The sequence below is a fragment of the Eumetopias jubatus genome, unplaced genomic scaffold (assembly GCF_037043125.1).
Source record: "Eumetopias jubatus isolate StellerSeaLion01/CBP00866 unplaced genomic scaffold, mEumJub1_p1.0 scaffold_1, whole genome shotgun sequence".
Lineage (NCBI taxonomy): Eukaryota > Metazoa > Chordata > Mammalia > Carnivora > Otariidae > Eumetopias > Eumetopias jubatus.
The window spans coordinates 206,092,005-206,105,141 of NW_028274807.1; the positions used below are offsets into that span (position 1 = coordinate 206,092,005).

At 53.2% G+C, this 13,137-nt stretch overlaps 1 protein-coding gene across 6 annotated transcripts; it reads right to left on the reverse strand.

The window, feature by feature from the left end:
* Positions 1-429: 429 nt before the first annotated feature.
* On the reverse strand, positions 430-9,372 carry HSH2D (hematopoietic SH2 domain containing). Of its 6 annotated transcripts, none has more exons than XM_028087002.2 (6): positions 9,266-9,372; positions 6,379-6,524; positions 5,109-5,198; positions 3,951-4,116; positions 3,345-3,479; positions 430-1,113 (listed from the first exon to the last, which is right to left on the reverse strand). In XM_028087002.2, the coding sequence occupies exons 2-6, from the start codon at positions 6,501-6,503 to the stop codon at positions 547-549; spliced, it is 1,083 nt and encodes a 360-aa protein (XP_027942803.1). In that variant the 5' UTR covers positions 6,504-6,524; positions 9,266-9,372; the 3' UTR covers positions 430-546. The 6 variants fall into 6 exon arrangements, with proteins under 6 accessions (XP_027942803.1, XP_027942801.1, XP_087872805.1 ...); XM_028087000.2 differs by having other exon boundaries at positions 430-1,206; XM_088016679.1 differs by lacking the exon at positions 9,266-9,372 and adding an exon at positions 7,483-7,556.
* Between the last annotated feature and the right edge of the window lie 3,765 nt (positions 9,373-13,137).

Consider the following 13,137-nt stretch of genomic DNA (forward strand, 5'->3'; position numbering starts at 1 on the left):
GAAGTTGGTGTCGCGAGTGTGCCAAGCCCTCTCCAAGTCTCTGTGTGCCAAGCCCTCTCCAAGTCTCACCTCCCTCATTTGTAGGAGAACCCCAGGAGGAAGGTGTGAACAGCTCTGTTTATAGGCAAGGATGTACTTAGACTTGAGCCAGGTGCAGAGGATGTGGCCAAAGAGCTCCAACTGACCGGGTTTCAAATCCTGGCACTGACACCCTCTAGCTGGGTGACCTTGGCCATGCCTCTCCTCCTCTCTGACCCTTAGTCTCTTCTTTAAAGTATGCAGCATGAGCCTATCTACTGGGCCTGCTCAGAGGGGTAACAGAAATAGTGAACTTGGAGGCTTTGGCATGGGGCCTGGCACAGTAGGTGCCCGAGACCCTTGCTGTAACTGATAATTATTATTCACATAACCAGGTCACCCGATCGGCAATTGTAGGACCAGACCCAAGCAACGTCTTTATTATATTTCTCAGGTTCCTGAGGACTGGTGGGTAGACAATAAGGGGTCCAGTGTGAGCAGCCCCCAGAGCCAGGGCAAAGCTCTTCTCTAACAGTACCCAGGGGCGAAGGGTGGCGGTGGGCGGTACTCCTCGGGGAGCCAGTCCTTCTGGGGTTCTGCCAAGTCCTTTGTCTCTGGTTTGGACACTTTTGGGGACAGGACCCTCACTACTGCTTGGTGCCAACCCTTGACCCTCGGGGTCGCCTCGCTCCAGCTGGCCAATCTTGAGACCTTTCTGGAGGGGTCAGCTCTGCCTCTCAGATCCTGGGGCTGCGAAGGGCTTGCAAGGGACATGGCCACAGAGCGGTCTGTGTCGACATTATCTTCCCAGTGTGCGTCACCTGGCCTGGCCCCCGAGCTGTGTGTCACTGCCGGTGGCCCAGCACTCCAGGGCGATGACAAGTTCATAGAAGGCAGGTGGGATGTCAGCTGCTGCTGGACCCTCTTGCCTGTCTGGGGGAGCATCTTGAGGTTCTTCCAGAGTTTCTGGCAAGCCTTCTCAAGAGGAGCTTTTGGGGGGCAGGAGGAAGTGGCTTCCTCCGTGGAAGCTCTGTCCATCTCTGCTGGTGGCTTCCTTCCTCTTGGGTGATGGAGCAGGACCGGCCTCGCTGAGGTCTGAAACCCAGAGCGGGTGAGACCTGGGGCCGTCCCACCCACCAAAGCTCTGACTCTGCCCTGGAGGTTGGGACATGGGTCCCGCTCAGACATCTGGAGGGTGAGAAGGACCCCAAGTGAGCCCCCAAACCTGATCCCATGCCCCCTCCCCATCCCCATGAACAGCTTCACTATCTCCCCCAGGGATTGGCAAACTCTTTTCATAAAGTGCCAGAGAGCAAATCTTTTCAGGTTTGTTGGTCATACAGTCTCTGCTGTAAAACAACAGAGATCGTACATCAACGAGTGAGTGTGCCTGAGTTCCAATAAAACTTTATGGACGTGGAAATCCGACTTTCATCTGATTTTCACGGGTCCTGAAATATTACTTTTATTTTTATTTTTTTCAACCACTCAAAAACATAAAGGCTGCTTAGCTTGTGGGCCATCCAGAAACAGGCCAGATGTGGTCCTCGGGCCCTGATCTACTTGGTTGTTCAGGTGACATTTGGGGCAGATGCCGACAATGCCCCATCCATGTTCCTTTGCCCTGAGCGCTCAGTGCCCCCAGCTCCGCTCCCAAATGCCAGCAGTGGGGACTCTGCCCAGGGTCCTTCTCTGGACCCATGGCAGGCCAGAAGTGCCAGAGAATTAAAATCTCCCAGGAACAGCACTTGACCAAGGCCTAATGGAAGATGGAGGATCAATACCCCAACTCCTCAACCCTAAGGTGGGACAACTAAAGTGTATGTCCCATGCAGAGTCCCAGCCTTCCCGAGGGAGACCAAGCCCTGGTTGCCCCCAGGGGAACCTGCTCCCTAGCACACCCTTCACGGGCTGCCCTCTCCCGTCCCACTTCCCTGCTCCCTTAGTGGCACATCCTGGGATCACCTCTCTAACAATGGAGGGCCCAGGGACTCAAACCATGACAACACCTGGCTTCCTCTCACCCCCACCTCCAAGCCATCAGCAGGCTCCCTTCTAAAATATTCTAAAAACATCCTCTTCTTGCTCCAACCCCAGAGATCCTTTTCTGGTCCCTCCCACTTGGACTCCCTGCCTCTTTCCTGTCACCTGTGCCACTGCCGCCAGGCAGCGCCTCCTGCAGCTGGCAGCCACGGGCTCCCTCATGGCGACTCCCCCTGCCCACCTGGCATAGAACGCCAGCTCCTCACCCTGCCCCAAGGCCCTGCATGATTGGCTCCTGCTGATCCTGGCCCCTCACCCCCCAACGACCTCCCTTTGATTCACCCCACTCCATCCACACACTGGCTTTTGTTCTTCTTTTGTTTTCCAAAGACACTGAGCCTCAGGACCTTTGCATGTGCTCTTTTCTCTGCCTGAAACACACCCTCCCTGCATCTCTGTGTGGGACGGACTCCTCCTTAACCTCCGTGTCCCAGGTCCATGCCACCTCCTCCAGGTCTTCCCTGTTCCCTTCACCGCTTAGCCCCACACCCACATTGTTCATCCTACCAGCCCGTTTCACTTCCACTATTGTCAGAACTTCCCTGCCATGTGAGGGGCATGGAGGACACTTAGCCTAGGGATTCCGGAAGGTCCAATCAGCCCTGAGAAGGTGGGATTCATTAATTTATTCACTCATCTACTCCACAGACTCATTCACTGAGCACTTGCTCTGTGCCAGGTCTTCTCTGAGGGGAGGAGAGGCAGACAGATGAACAAGATAGGGCGAACAAGCCAGACAGATCCCCAGGCCTCCCAGAGCTCACAGTCTGATAGGGGAGGCAGACAGGAAACGTGAAAACCCGCACATAAACTTTTAACCCACAAAAAGACTTTTTAAGTTGTGAGGCGTGCCCTGCAGTGAATAAACAGGGTGAGGTGATGGAGAATGCAGAGGGGACGACTTTCAGTCTGGGGAGGGAGACACTTGAAGAATTGAAGAAAGAAGCCAGGCATAGGAAATCCGGGGGCAGAGCACACACAGCATGTGCAAAGGCCCTGAGGTGGGTGGCACCAACATGTGCAAAGGTCCTGAGGCTAGCTTGATGTATGTGAACAACAGAAAGGATAGCAGAGGGGCTGGAGGTGGACTGGTGATGAGCACGAGGAGTAGCTGAGGTCACAGTTGGGATTTTAATTGCAGTGTCTTGAAAAATCACTGGAAGGTTTTATACTTGGAGCTGTAGGATCTAATTTTCACTCTAGAAAGTCTCCTCTGGCAGCTGCTGGCCACCTCCGCTCCTGCCCCTCCCCTGTGTTGGAGGTGCCAGCTTTCAGTCACATACCTCCTCAGGTGCAGCCCTGGGACAGGAGGATGGATTCTGATGTTCCCTGGGGACATGGGCGGGGCTGGCAACTTCCTCAGTCAATGCATTGGCGTAACGGAAGAGATCCTCATAATCCAAGTTCGCTGGATCCTTCTGTGGGGCAGAGGGAACCTGCAGCTCAACCCCAAGGAGGGAGATGGGGTGGTCCCAGACAAACCCTAGAAGGTGGGGCTCAGGAACTGCCTTGCCCACAAACCTTGTATGGAAGCATGCCCCTCCCACAGTAGCTTCTGAGAGCTAGGACCACCCGCCCACCTCCCTCACCCGCTGTTCCACCCCCCGCCCCCCCCCCCCCCGCCATGAGCCTTATAAGGAGATACACTATTCCTATGGATCAGCCAAGGTTATATACGCCCCCAAAGGAACCCTTGTAACAAATTAGCCTGGGGGGGCTGGGGTGAGGCAGGGAACCAAGACCAGGAGGGGTGGGGCCGTGGGAGGGAGGGCAGGGATCACGAAAGTGACAGAATCACAAGAGGCTGAATGGGGAGCGCGGGAACAAAATGAGTCAGGGGGCTTAGCCCCTGCGAGGGTGGCTATGGCCCACCGGGGTCCCACTCTCACCTGCCCACAGGGCTGAGTCAGCAGGTCCCTGTGCGGCCGCACAGGCTGCTGCTGGTGGAAGGTGACCAGGGCGTCCAGCGAGGTGTGGGCCTTCTCCTCTCCGGGGATCACGAAGCTCCCGTCATCCAAGAGCTTCACCATGAAGTGGCGGCAGCAGCTTTGGGCTCTGTGGCAACACTGCTGGGGCTAGGAGGCTGCAGCCCTACTGGTCAGGTTCCCAGTAGCCTTCTGCATGTTTTTGCCATGTGACACCGGTGGCCACTAAACCACACTGTGCCTCAGTTTCCCTGTCTGTAACGTGGGGCGACTAAGGCTGACCTCGGGATTTCTCATGAAAATGGAATAAGCTACTGCAGATAAAAGCTTAGTTCGGTGCCGGGCTAGGGTCAAATGATCAATAGTAGTGATGATAGTGAAAATGTGAGTCCGGCCCCAGGCTAAGTCTGTGCGCCAGTTACACAGCAGGTCCTCAATAAATGCTCTGTTAATGAATGGATGCATTTATTAATGGCCCACCATGTGCTTACTATCTCTTATTTAATTTTCACAAGACTTTGAATTAATTTTAGCATTCCTATATTAGAGATGAGGACTTGGGGGGAGGCACAGATAGGTTGAGTAACTCGTTCAAAGTCACACAGCATATAAATGGCAGCCCCAAGCCTTTCTGACTGTGTGACTCAGGGTTTAAGCTTTTCCCATGGTTGGGAACTCTGCAGTGGAGTCACTGGATTTTTTTATTCCTTTGGCCTGGAATCCTTTTGAAAAGTACTTTGTGTTGCTGAATCCTGTGAGACACCAGATCAGGTTTTGAGGCCTTAAGGAGCTGGACTGCCCTGAGTTTCCCTAACATGTGCCTCTGGGTGGAGTCAGAGAGTTGCCAAGTAGAAGGTTGAAGGGGATGGGGGTGGGGCGCGGGAGGGGGTTTAGGGGAGGGAAGTAGCCACTCTTGGGCTCCCAGCAGCCCCTGTTCTCAGACACACAGGCTGTTACCACCAAGCCCCCATCTGCTGGTTACAGCCGGACCTGCAGCTGCTCACTGCAGCCAGATTTGGCCAGAACTTTACACCAGTTGCTCTCTGAGCAGTTGTGGTATGAAGCAGCCCTTGCCTCCTCCCAGGAAGCCCTAGAGCCCTCTTGCACCTTCCCTGGCCTTACTTGTAGGACAGTGTGTAGCCCACGTGGCTGTGACTCACTCTAATGAGAAAGGATCCCAGTGGCTGTAACTCCAGCAAATTCTCGGCGTCCCTGGAAGGACACACACAGGAGGGAGATGGCTGTGATCCAGCTGCCCAGCATACTGGTCAGACTCCTGGTTCACCCGTCATCCCAGGACTGAACAAACCTAAAACCCTTTGTTGTTGTTGTTTCAGACCTTGGGACGTTCAGGCACAGGGGTGTTCCCATCAGTGGCAGAAGGCCTCTGATGACCTTGACCCCAGGACAGACTTTCTCCTGATGCCTGAAATACCATCATACCTGGTAACTGCTCGCCAAATTATTACTAGTATTCACTATCATCATTACTATTGTTATCATGGGTTCACAGAGAGGAAGGTGGCCTTCTATAGGACAAGATGGGGAGACTTGAGACCCGAGCTGTCTACTCCAGAGGCCACTGACCACGTGTAGCTACCGAGCACTTAAAATGTGACTGGTCCGAATTAAGATGTGTTTTTGGCGTAGGATACCAGATTTTCAAGACTTACTACAAAATAAAGGAACATATACTGTCTCATGGATGAGCTTTCAGTACTCATGTTGAAGCGATAATATCCTAGATATACTGGGTTGAAGAAAAGATAGGATTAAAATTAATTCCACCTGTTTCTTTTTACTTCTTTTAATATAGCTACTAAAAACTTTAAAATGGCAACATGTGGCTCACAGTATGTTCTTAGGGGCGCCCCCCCCCCAGAACTCAGAGAAAGTGGCCATTTCGCCCTCTCTGTGGCTTTCACAACGTTCTCTCAATGTCCCTACATGCTAACGGTGGCCATAGATGTTCTCTTCGTTCATTTAGGACGAAGGAGGTGACTAATGAGGTGAGTTTGTTCATGTCCTCAGAACTCAGTCCAATGTAGAAAGTGCACGTAGGTCATGTCCCTGATGGATTGAGAGCAGCTGTTTGGGACACTGTGTTAAGAAGGATTCAGAGGCTGCATCCTGCCATCACTGATTACGGAAACCTGGCCTTCGGGGATGGGTCCCTGGCAGTGCTGGTCTGGTGGTCACTGGTACGGTGAGAGCTGAGGTCCAGGGATGGGAAGTAACTGGCCCTGGTCACACACTGAGTCCCCTCCTGCCCGGGACTTCAGAGGTCTTTTCACCAAGCCCAGCCCAGAATTCTGCAGAAAATCTGCCCAAGGTGGGGGCAGACGAGGAAAGAGGGTGAAGGGCAGGGTGGAAGGTGTGTGTGTGTCCTTACTGTCTCGAGATGGCACCGTGGAACCATGCAGGGACCCCTTCTTGGGCCAGCTGAACCACCTGCGTCTGCACGAACCAGTCCAGTCGTGGGGGCAGTGGTGGGGGCAGCTTTTCCACTTCTGTCATGGCTTCCTGGGGAGCGGTTACCTGGCAGGAAGAGGAAAGAGAGAGAGGGTCAAGCCTGGTCCACCTCCTGTACTTTGCTCTGTTCCTACAGCTCATGGTGCCTCCTCCCTGGTTAAATCCCCCAAACTGGCCAGAGCAACGGGCTTGAACCTGGCTTGTGTTTCTTGAGCACCTCCTATGCATTCATTCATTGGCTCCTTCCAAAAATCCCCCAAGAATTTTTCCTTGTGCTTCTATTCTTATTATACCATCACTACAAGTGTTAGAAAGCTCCCTTTATAAATATATGCATTTAAGCTTAAAAACTGACTTTATTGAGGGGCGCCTGGGTGGCACAGTCGATTAAGTATCCGACTCTTGGTTTTGGCTCAGGGCGCGATTTCAGGGTCCTGAGATTGAGCTCTGCATTGGGCTCCATGCTCAGCGTGGAGTCTGCTAGAGATTCTCTCTCCCTTTCCCTCTGCCCCTCCTGCTAGTTCTCTCTCTCTCAAATACTTAAAAGAAAAAAAAAAGAACTGACTTAATTTAAATAAATATCAGTGTCCCAGGAGGGATGTGGACATGGCAAAAGGGTAAGTGAAGAAACCCTAAAGAGATGTGGCCCCAAGTAATTCCCTTTGCTCCCAACATTGTCATGTCTGATGGCCCCCGGAAGCACACCTGTAACTTGTCAGGTGCAAAACCATTAATTCACATGAGTTTTGACAGTCTTAAGCTCAGGGTAACACTGGACTTTGTGAGCCAATGACAAGGAGCTGAAGAAAATAATAGTCCTGATTTATAAAAGAGTATCAAATCAATGCAAAACCAGCAACAGGGTCAAGCCCTGCTGGGTGGTCTGCTCATGACCCTTCACGGTCACCCTTCATTCCATCCCAAACCTGGCCCACCCCCAACACTGGTCCTATCTAATGTTTCAATATTGCAGAAGGTCATTGTTACTGGGCTGTTTCCAGAGGGTGGGGACATATTGACTAACCCAGTCAATAATGACTTTCTTCTGCCAGAAGACAGATGTTGAACACGCCCTCCGTGGAGAGGCCCAAAGGCATTCTAGGACGAGTAAAATTAAAGAGATCTATTAAGAAGTATTTAATAAAGCAGGTTGACAAAGCAATCAAGAGCCTGGAATCAGAGCCAGATAGCCTGGTTCCAGCCCCAGCTCCCCCACTTAGCTGCTGTGTGACCCTGGGTAAGTCACTTAATATCTCTGTGCCTTCAGTTCCATCTGTAGTTTGGGGATATGACGATATCTACCTGGGAAAGTACGGTTGGTTCAGAAGTATACAGTCTGGGTATATAATAAATATTCATGACTCTAGTAATGTCCTAGCCTGGGGTAATGTATACAGGTTTGTTCTTTCTTCTACCTGGGAGAACTCCTATTTATCCTTCAAGACCCAGCAAAAATATCCCCTCTTCCAGGCAGCTTGCCTTTCTCTTCACCTAGACAAAGCCTTGGCCCCCTTCTCTGTCTCCCATCTTCCCCTCTGTTCCTGCCTAAGTTTTGCCTAGCCTTGCCTCGTGGAGCTCAAGTGTCTGTGTGCAGTGTGAGTCCTGACGATTGGCTTTTCTTCCTGTAATTCAAGTGCCTGACTTAAGCTTCCTTTGACTGCCAAGTCATCTGCTTTAACTCAATGAAGTCTATCGCGAATAAACACATTGCAAGCCACATAACAAGATAAAGAGCCAAGATGCTCCTGCCGCCCCCCGCCCCCACATCCCCGCCATGAGGCTCCTTTGTTTTAGACATCCTGGTTGATTTAGATAACTGGCCATTTGGATCACTTTCCCCCCCCTTCTTTCTTTCTCTCTCTCTCTCTCTCTCTTTTTCTTTCTTTTTCTCTCTTCCCATGCTTTAAATTCCTGCTTTTATAGTTTATATTCACCAATAAGGAGTGAGCCCCCAAAACCCTAGCCCCCCACCCTCAACCCCAATAAAAGCAGGACCCCGGGGCCATGTGCGCTGGCTGCGTCTCTCTCAGCAACCTGGTTGTGTGCCCCCTGGCTGTGTACATGTCAGGGCTGGTAAGTAACAGATTTTTTTTCTTCGAAGTTTCCAGATGGTTATGGCTGATGGGCAGCTTGCAACCCTAAGAACCGCAGGGATCAGTTCTGTTGTCACATTGGTTTGGCAAGGGGAGATGTCTGTGGGAAGCTCACAGGCCTGGGCGAGTGCCCCCAGGCATTTACTATCAGTAGGCCCAGATGCACAAAGCTCTGTCGCCCCCACATCAAGGGCTCCTAGAGACCCGGCCCAGGGCTAGGTCCTTTTGGATTTTTCTGGGTCCCCAGCACTACCTGATGCTGGGCAGGCACAGATGAGGGTGCAGGGGTGTCTGCTGATGAATAACTATCCAGGGATGAATGAATCCATACTAAGTTTCTGCTTCCCGACCCTGACATTGGGGCCTCCCCCATCTCCTTGTGCCCCGCACTCCAGCCCTAAGGACATCCTTGCTCTACCCCAAACTGACCAAGCTCTCTTTCCCTCCACACCTTGGCCCATGCTGTTTCCCTGCCAGGAACGCCCTTCTCCCAGCCCCAGCTCCATTTTTCAATGGTCAGCTCCCACTGAAAATTCCTCCTGCTTTTCTGGTCTCTACCACCCTGCCCCACCTTCTGGCCCAGAATGGCTCCCATGCTCCTTCTTCTAGAAATCTGGTATGGAGCTGAGGCTCTTGGGGCCCTGGCCTCACCCAGCATGGGGCAGGCACAGAAGTGGGTATGGGGCTGGTGAGGGATTCCCACCCGGCACGTACCTGGGAGATCCCTGGGCAGCTGAGGCTCTCCCTCCTGCTGTCCTTGGAGCCTGCAGGAGCCTTGGTTTCGATTCAGGGTCAGAACGTCAGTCAGAGGGGGTGGGGCTGCTGCCCCCAGGCTGTTCCTGTTTCCTTAAGCAGGTGAGCCCCAGGGGCGGGACCGGGACAACTCTGGTTAGCCTCTGTCTACGGTCCAACAAAGCTGCTGAGCTGCAGGTGGAGGGACACCATTGCTTCACCCACGACAAGCCTTTATTGAGCACCTACTGTGTGCCAGATCCTAGGGGACAGAGAGGGGACCCCAAGAGGTGCAAGCCCCACCCCCCCAGCATCTATAAACTAGCAAGCAATGAAGAAGGGTAAGAAATGATTAATGTTTCAAAGCAGACAGCCTGTCAGGAAGGAAGGTCTGGAGTTGCAAGAACCCTCAGAGGGGGCTTAGCTGATCCAGAGCAAGAGGCACTTGGGGGCAGGTAGGAGGTAACTTGGTTGTGGGGTGCAAAAAGAGAGGGCTATAGGTGGAGGGAAGAGCATGGGCAAAGGCCTTGAGGCAGGGTCAAGCCTGGACAGGCTGGGGCCTCATGATGCACGCACGACCACATTGCGTCTTCCTCTGTAACAAAACAAAACACACTAAAAAAAAAAAAAATCACACTTAAAATGATATTTTACGATTGTGTTGGCATCTAGACCATTATAGTCTGGGCTGGATTATTATATATTCATTATTATTGTATTCATTTTCTTCAGATTTAAAAAAAAAACTAGAACATTCTGGGGAGCCCGATACCCACCATAGGCTGTGAGCGTAGGAACTTGTGTCTAACGGACCAGGCAGCCCCGGATGTGTGCTGGCTGCACCTCCCTCCCCAGCCCAGGGGCAAAACCACTTCCTTCTCCCCTTTCAGGCAGAAATAGCCCAGATTCTGGTGGATGAGCTGGGGGCCTCCCCTCCGGGGCCTATCACCCTGGACCAGCCAGTCCAGATAGCCCCAATTGCAGGCTCAAGGGCTGTGGGGGTGGCCTGGTCTGGAGTCTGCGGGTCCATAAGGCCCAAGCAGGAGACACATGGAATCTGGCTTCTTACTCACCCCACTGGGTAGCCTTGGGTGACTCGCTCAACCTCTCTGGGTCTCGGTTTGCTTAACTGAGAAGTGGGCATGATAACAGCCCTCCTTAATCATGTGATGATGACAGGAGCAACAACTTTCAAGCATGCGGCATGGGGCTCAGTTAAGGGTGAAATCAGGACTCTTCACTGTGACTTAATCTGATGCCTATGTGCCTGGCTGGGGAGACAGAAGCTCGGGCTCCATACTGCATAGGCTGGGCCACCTTGAGCCACTTGCATCACCCCCGTGCCCTCCACAGCCCAGTGAGTCAGCTACCAGCCCCGATGATAAGGAGCAACGCTGTTGGGGAGGGGCTCGCACCAGCCCAGGAGACCCTGATGCCTTAGAAAGCCTGGTCTCATTTGCATGCAGTGCAGTCTCCAGAAACATGGGGTGTCTCGGGCCACTTCCGGCCTGGCCCCCTGAGGTCCCACCACAGAGGGCTCCACCCTGATAACCCTGACCCGCTTGGGGGATGTGGTCTTACACACACTGAAGTCCTCCCCTGAGAATGTCACAACAGAATCACCCCCCACCCCTCGGTGACCACAGTCCTCAAAACTGTGAGAGGACAGGTGGCCCCCAGAGGAACTTCCGGAAAAGAACCAGCAGGGGGGTGCAGGGGGGCTGGGACTCCGGGGCCCCTCCTGCTCTGGTGTCAGCTCTGGGCTTTTCACTGGAGGCCTCAGCTGGCAAGGAGGACTTTCATGGCCCCAGGTGGGGTGGCTCTCGGGGTAGGGAGCACAGTGCCTTCTCAGCCCTACGGACGGGCAGGGGCGGGGCAGTCAGGCTCTGCCAATGCTGCGCTTTATGTGTTTTCAACCACCCTGCCGTCCTACAAGGCTTTTGTTCTGTTCATGAATCCATTCGCTCCACAAGCATTGGCTGAGCCCCCCCTGCAGGCACCATGCTAGATGCTGGGGACCGGGCAGACAACACTAGCACTGTCCCTGCCCACCGGAGCCCGTGGTCCACAGGGACATGGTTACCGCACAAGACCCCATGCGGGAAAGGCTTGCACAAGAGGGAACAGCAAGGGCAAAGGCTTGGGGTAGGAAGACAACTTGCACGCTGGAAGAATAGACAGCTCAGGCATCCAGAAGGTGGAAATAACCAAATGTCCACCACTGGATGAACAGATTGAGAAAACATGGTACCATGCACACGATGGAATATTATTCAGCCATAAAAAGGACACATGCTACAACGTGATCGATCTAGAGAATGCTGCAGAGCAGAAGAGGCCCGATACAAAAGGCCACATGGTGTATGATTTCATTTACATGAAATGTCCAGGACAGGCGAATGCAGAGACAGAAGGAAGACTAATGGTTGCAGGGGGGGGGGGGCTGGGCAGGGGGCATGGGGAGTGACTGCTCGTGGGGATGGGGTGATGAAAACGTTCTAGAATGGGCCATGGGGACAGCTGCGCAACTCTGAGAATACACTGAAGACCACTTAATTGCACTTTGGTGGGTGGATTGTTCCGTGTGCAGGTTACATCTCAATAAAGATGTTATTTAAAAAAAAGGGGGGGTGCGCCTGGGTGGCTCAGTCGTTAAGCGTCTGCCTTTGGCTCGGGTCATGATCCCGGGGTCCTGGGATCGAGTCCCGCATCGGGCTCCCTGCTCGGCGGGAAGCCTGCTTCTCCCTCTCCCACTCCCGCTGCTTGTGCTCCTGCTCTCGCTGTGTCTCTGTCAAATAAATAAATAAATCTTTAAAAAAAAAAAAGGTCAAGGTGTCCTCTTTCCCCGTACAAGGGGACAAGAGTGGAGGAACCACTTCCCTGCGTGCCACGGCATCGAAGTCCTAGTGACTCTCTGATGAAAAGGCTGGGTCTCAGGCGGGACTGAGGAGTTCAATGAGCCCAGCCTGACCTGGTTGGGAGCAATGGGGACAAAATTGGGGCCTGTTGGGGCAGATACTTCCAGCTCAGTGCTGAGAGCTATTGATACGACTTGTGCCCCATAAAGAGACAAGATGTGGAGAGAGGACTGAGTTTTCCTCCTGGGCCGCAAGACAAATAGTGATGCTGATAATGAGGATGACGACCAGGATGTTGATGGCAGCTCCTCTCTCAGTGCCTACCAGGCGTCTGTCCCAGCCTGAGAGGCGCCATCTTGCTGGCTCGTGCCTATTTTACCGACCAGGAGACTGAGGCTCAGCCTGCGGCTGTGCTGGGGGGAGGACAAGGGCTCAGAACCCAGCACTTGACTTGGCAAAATGGGTGCCGGCAAGGATCCAGATGAGAGAATGGTGGGGGCACGATGGGGTCTGACGCTGACCAGGCAGGTTCAACAGGGAACGCGGTGTCCCACGGTGGTGCTGTGGGCGCGTACACCTCTCCGTTCTCCTGGCGGGGGCGGGGGTGGGGCGGTGAGGGCAGAGCTGGGGGTCGGGAAGCTGCTTCTTCCCAGTCGGTCTTTTGGTCACGGTTGCATCTCCTCAGAGCTCGGGGTAACCGACCTCCTCTGCTTTGATCCGCTCTACACCTGGGGTAGGGATGAACATGGCACACTTGAGGAGGAGACGAGAGCCGAGGCGTGCAAAAGTGGAACGGCTCCAGAGGCCTCGCCGGCCGGACCTACACCTTAAATAACAGGCCTCCTGAGGACCCTGGACCCAATACCTGGCCATCCTAGTGCCCTTACAGGGGACACGGGGACATAAAAGTCCATTACCTTTAACCTAGTCCAATCTCTAATTTTACAGGTGAAATTAAAACCAAGAAATAAGATAAGCTGTTAAAAAAAAAAACTG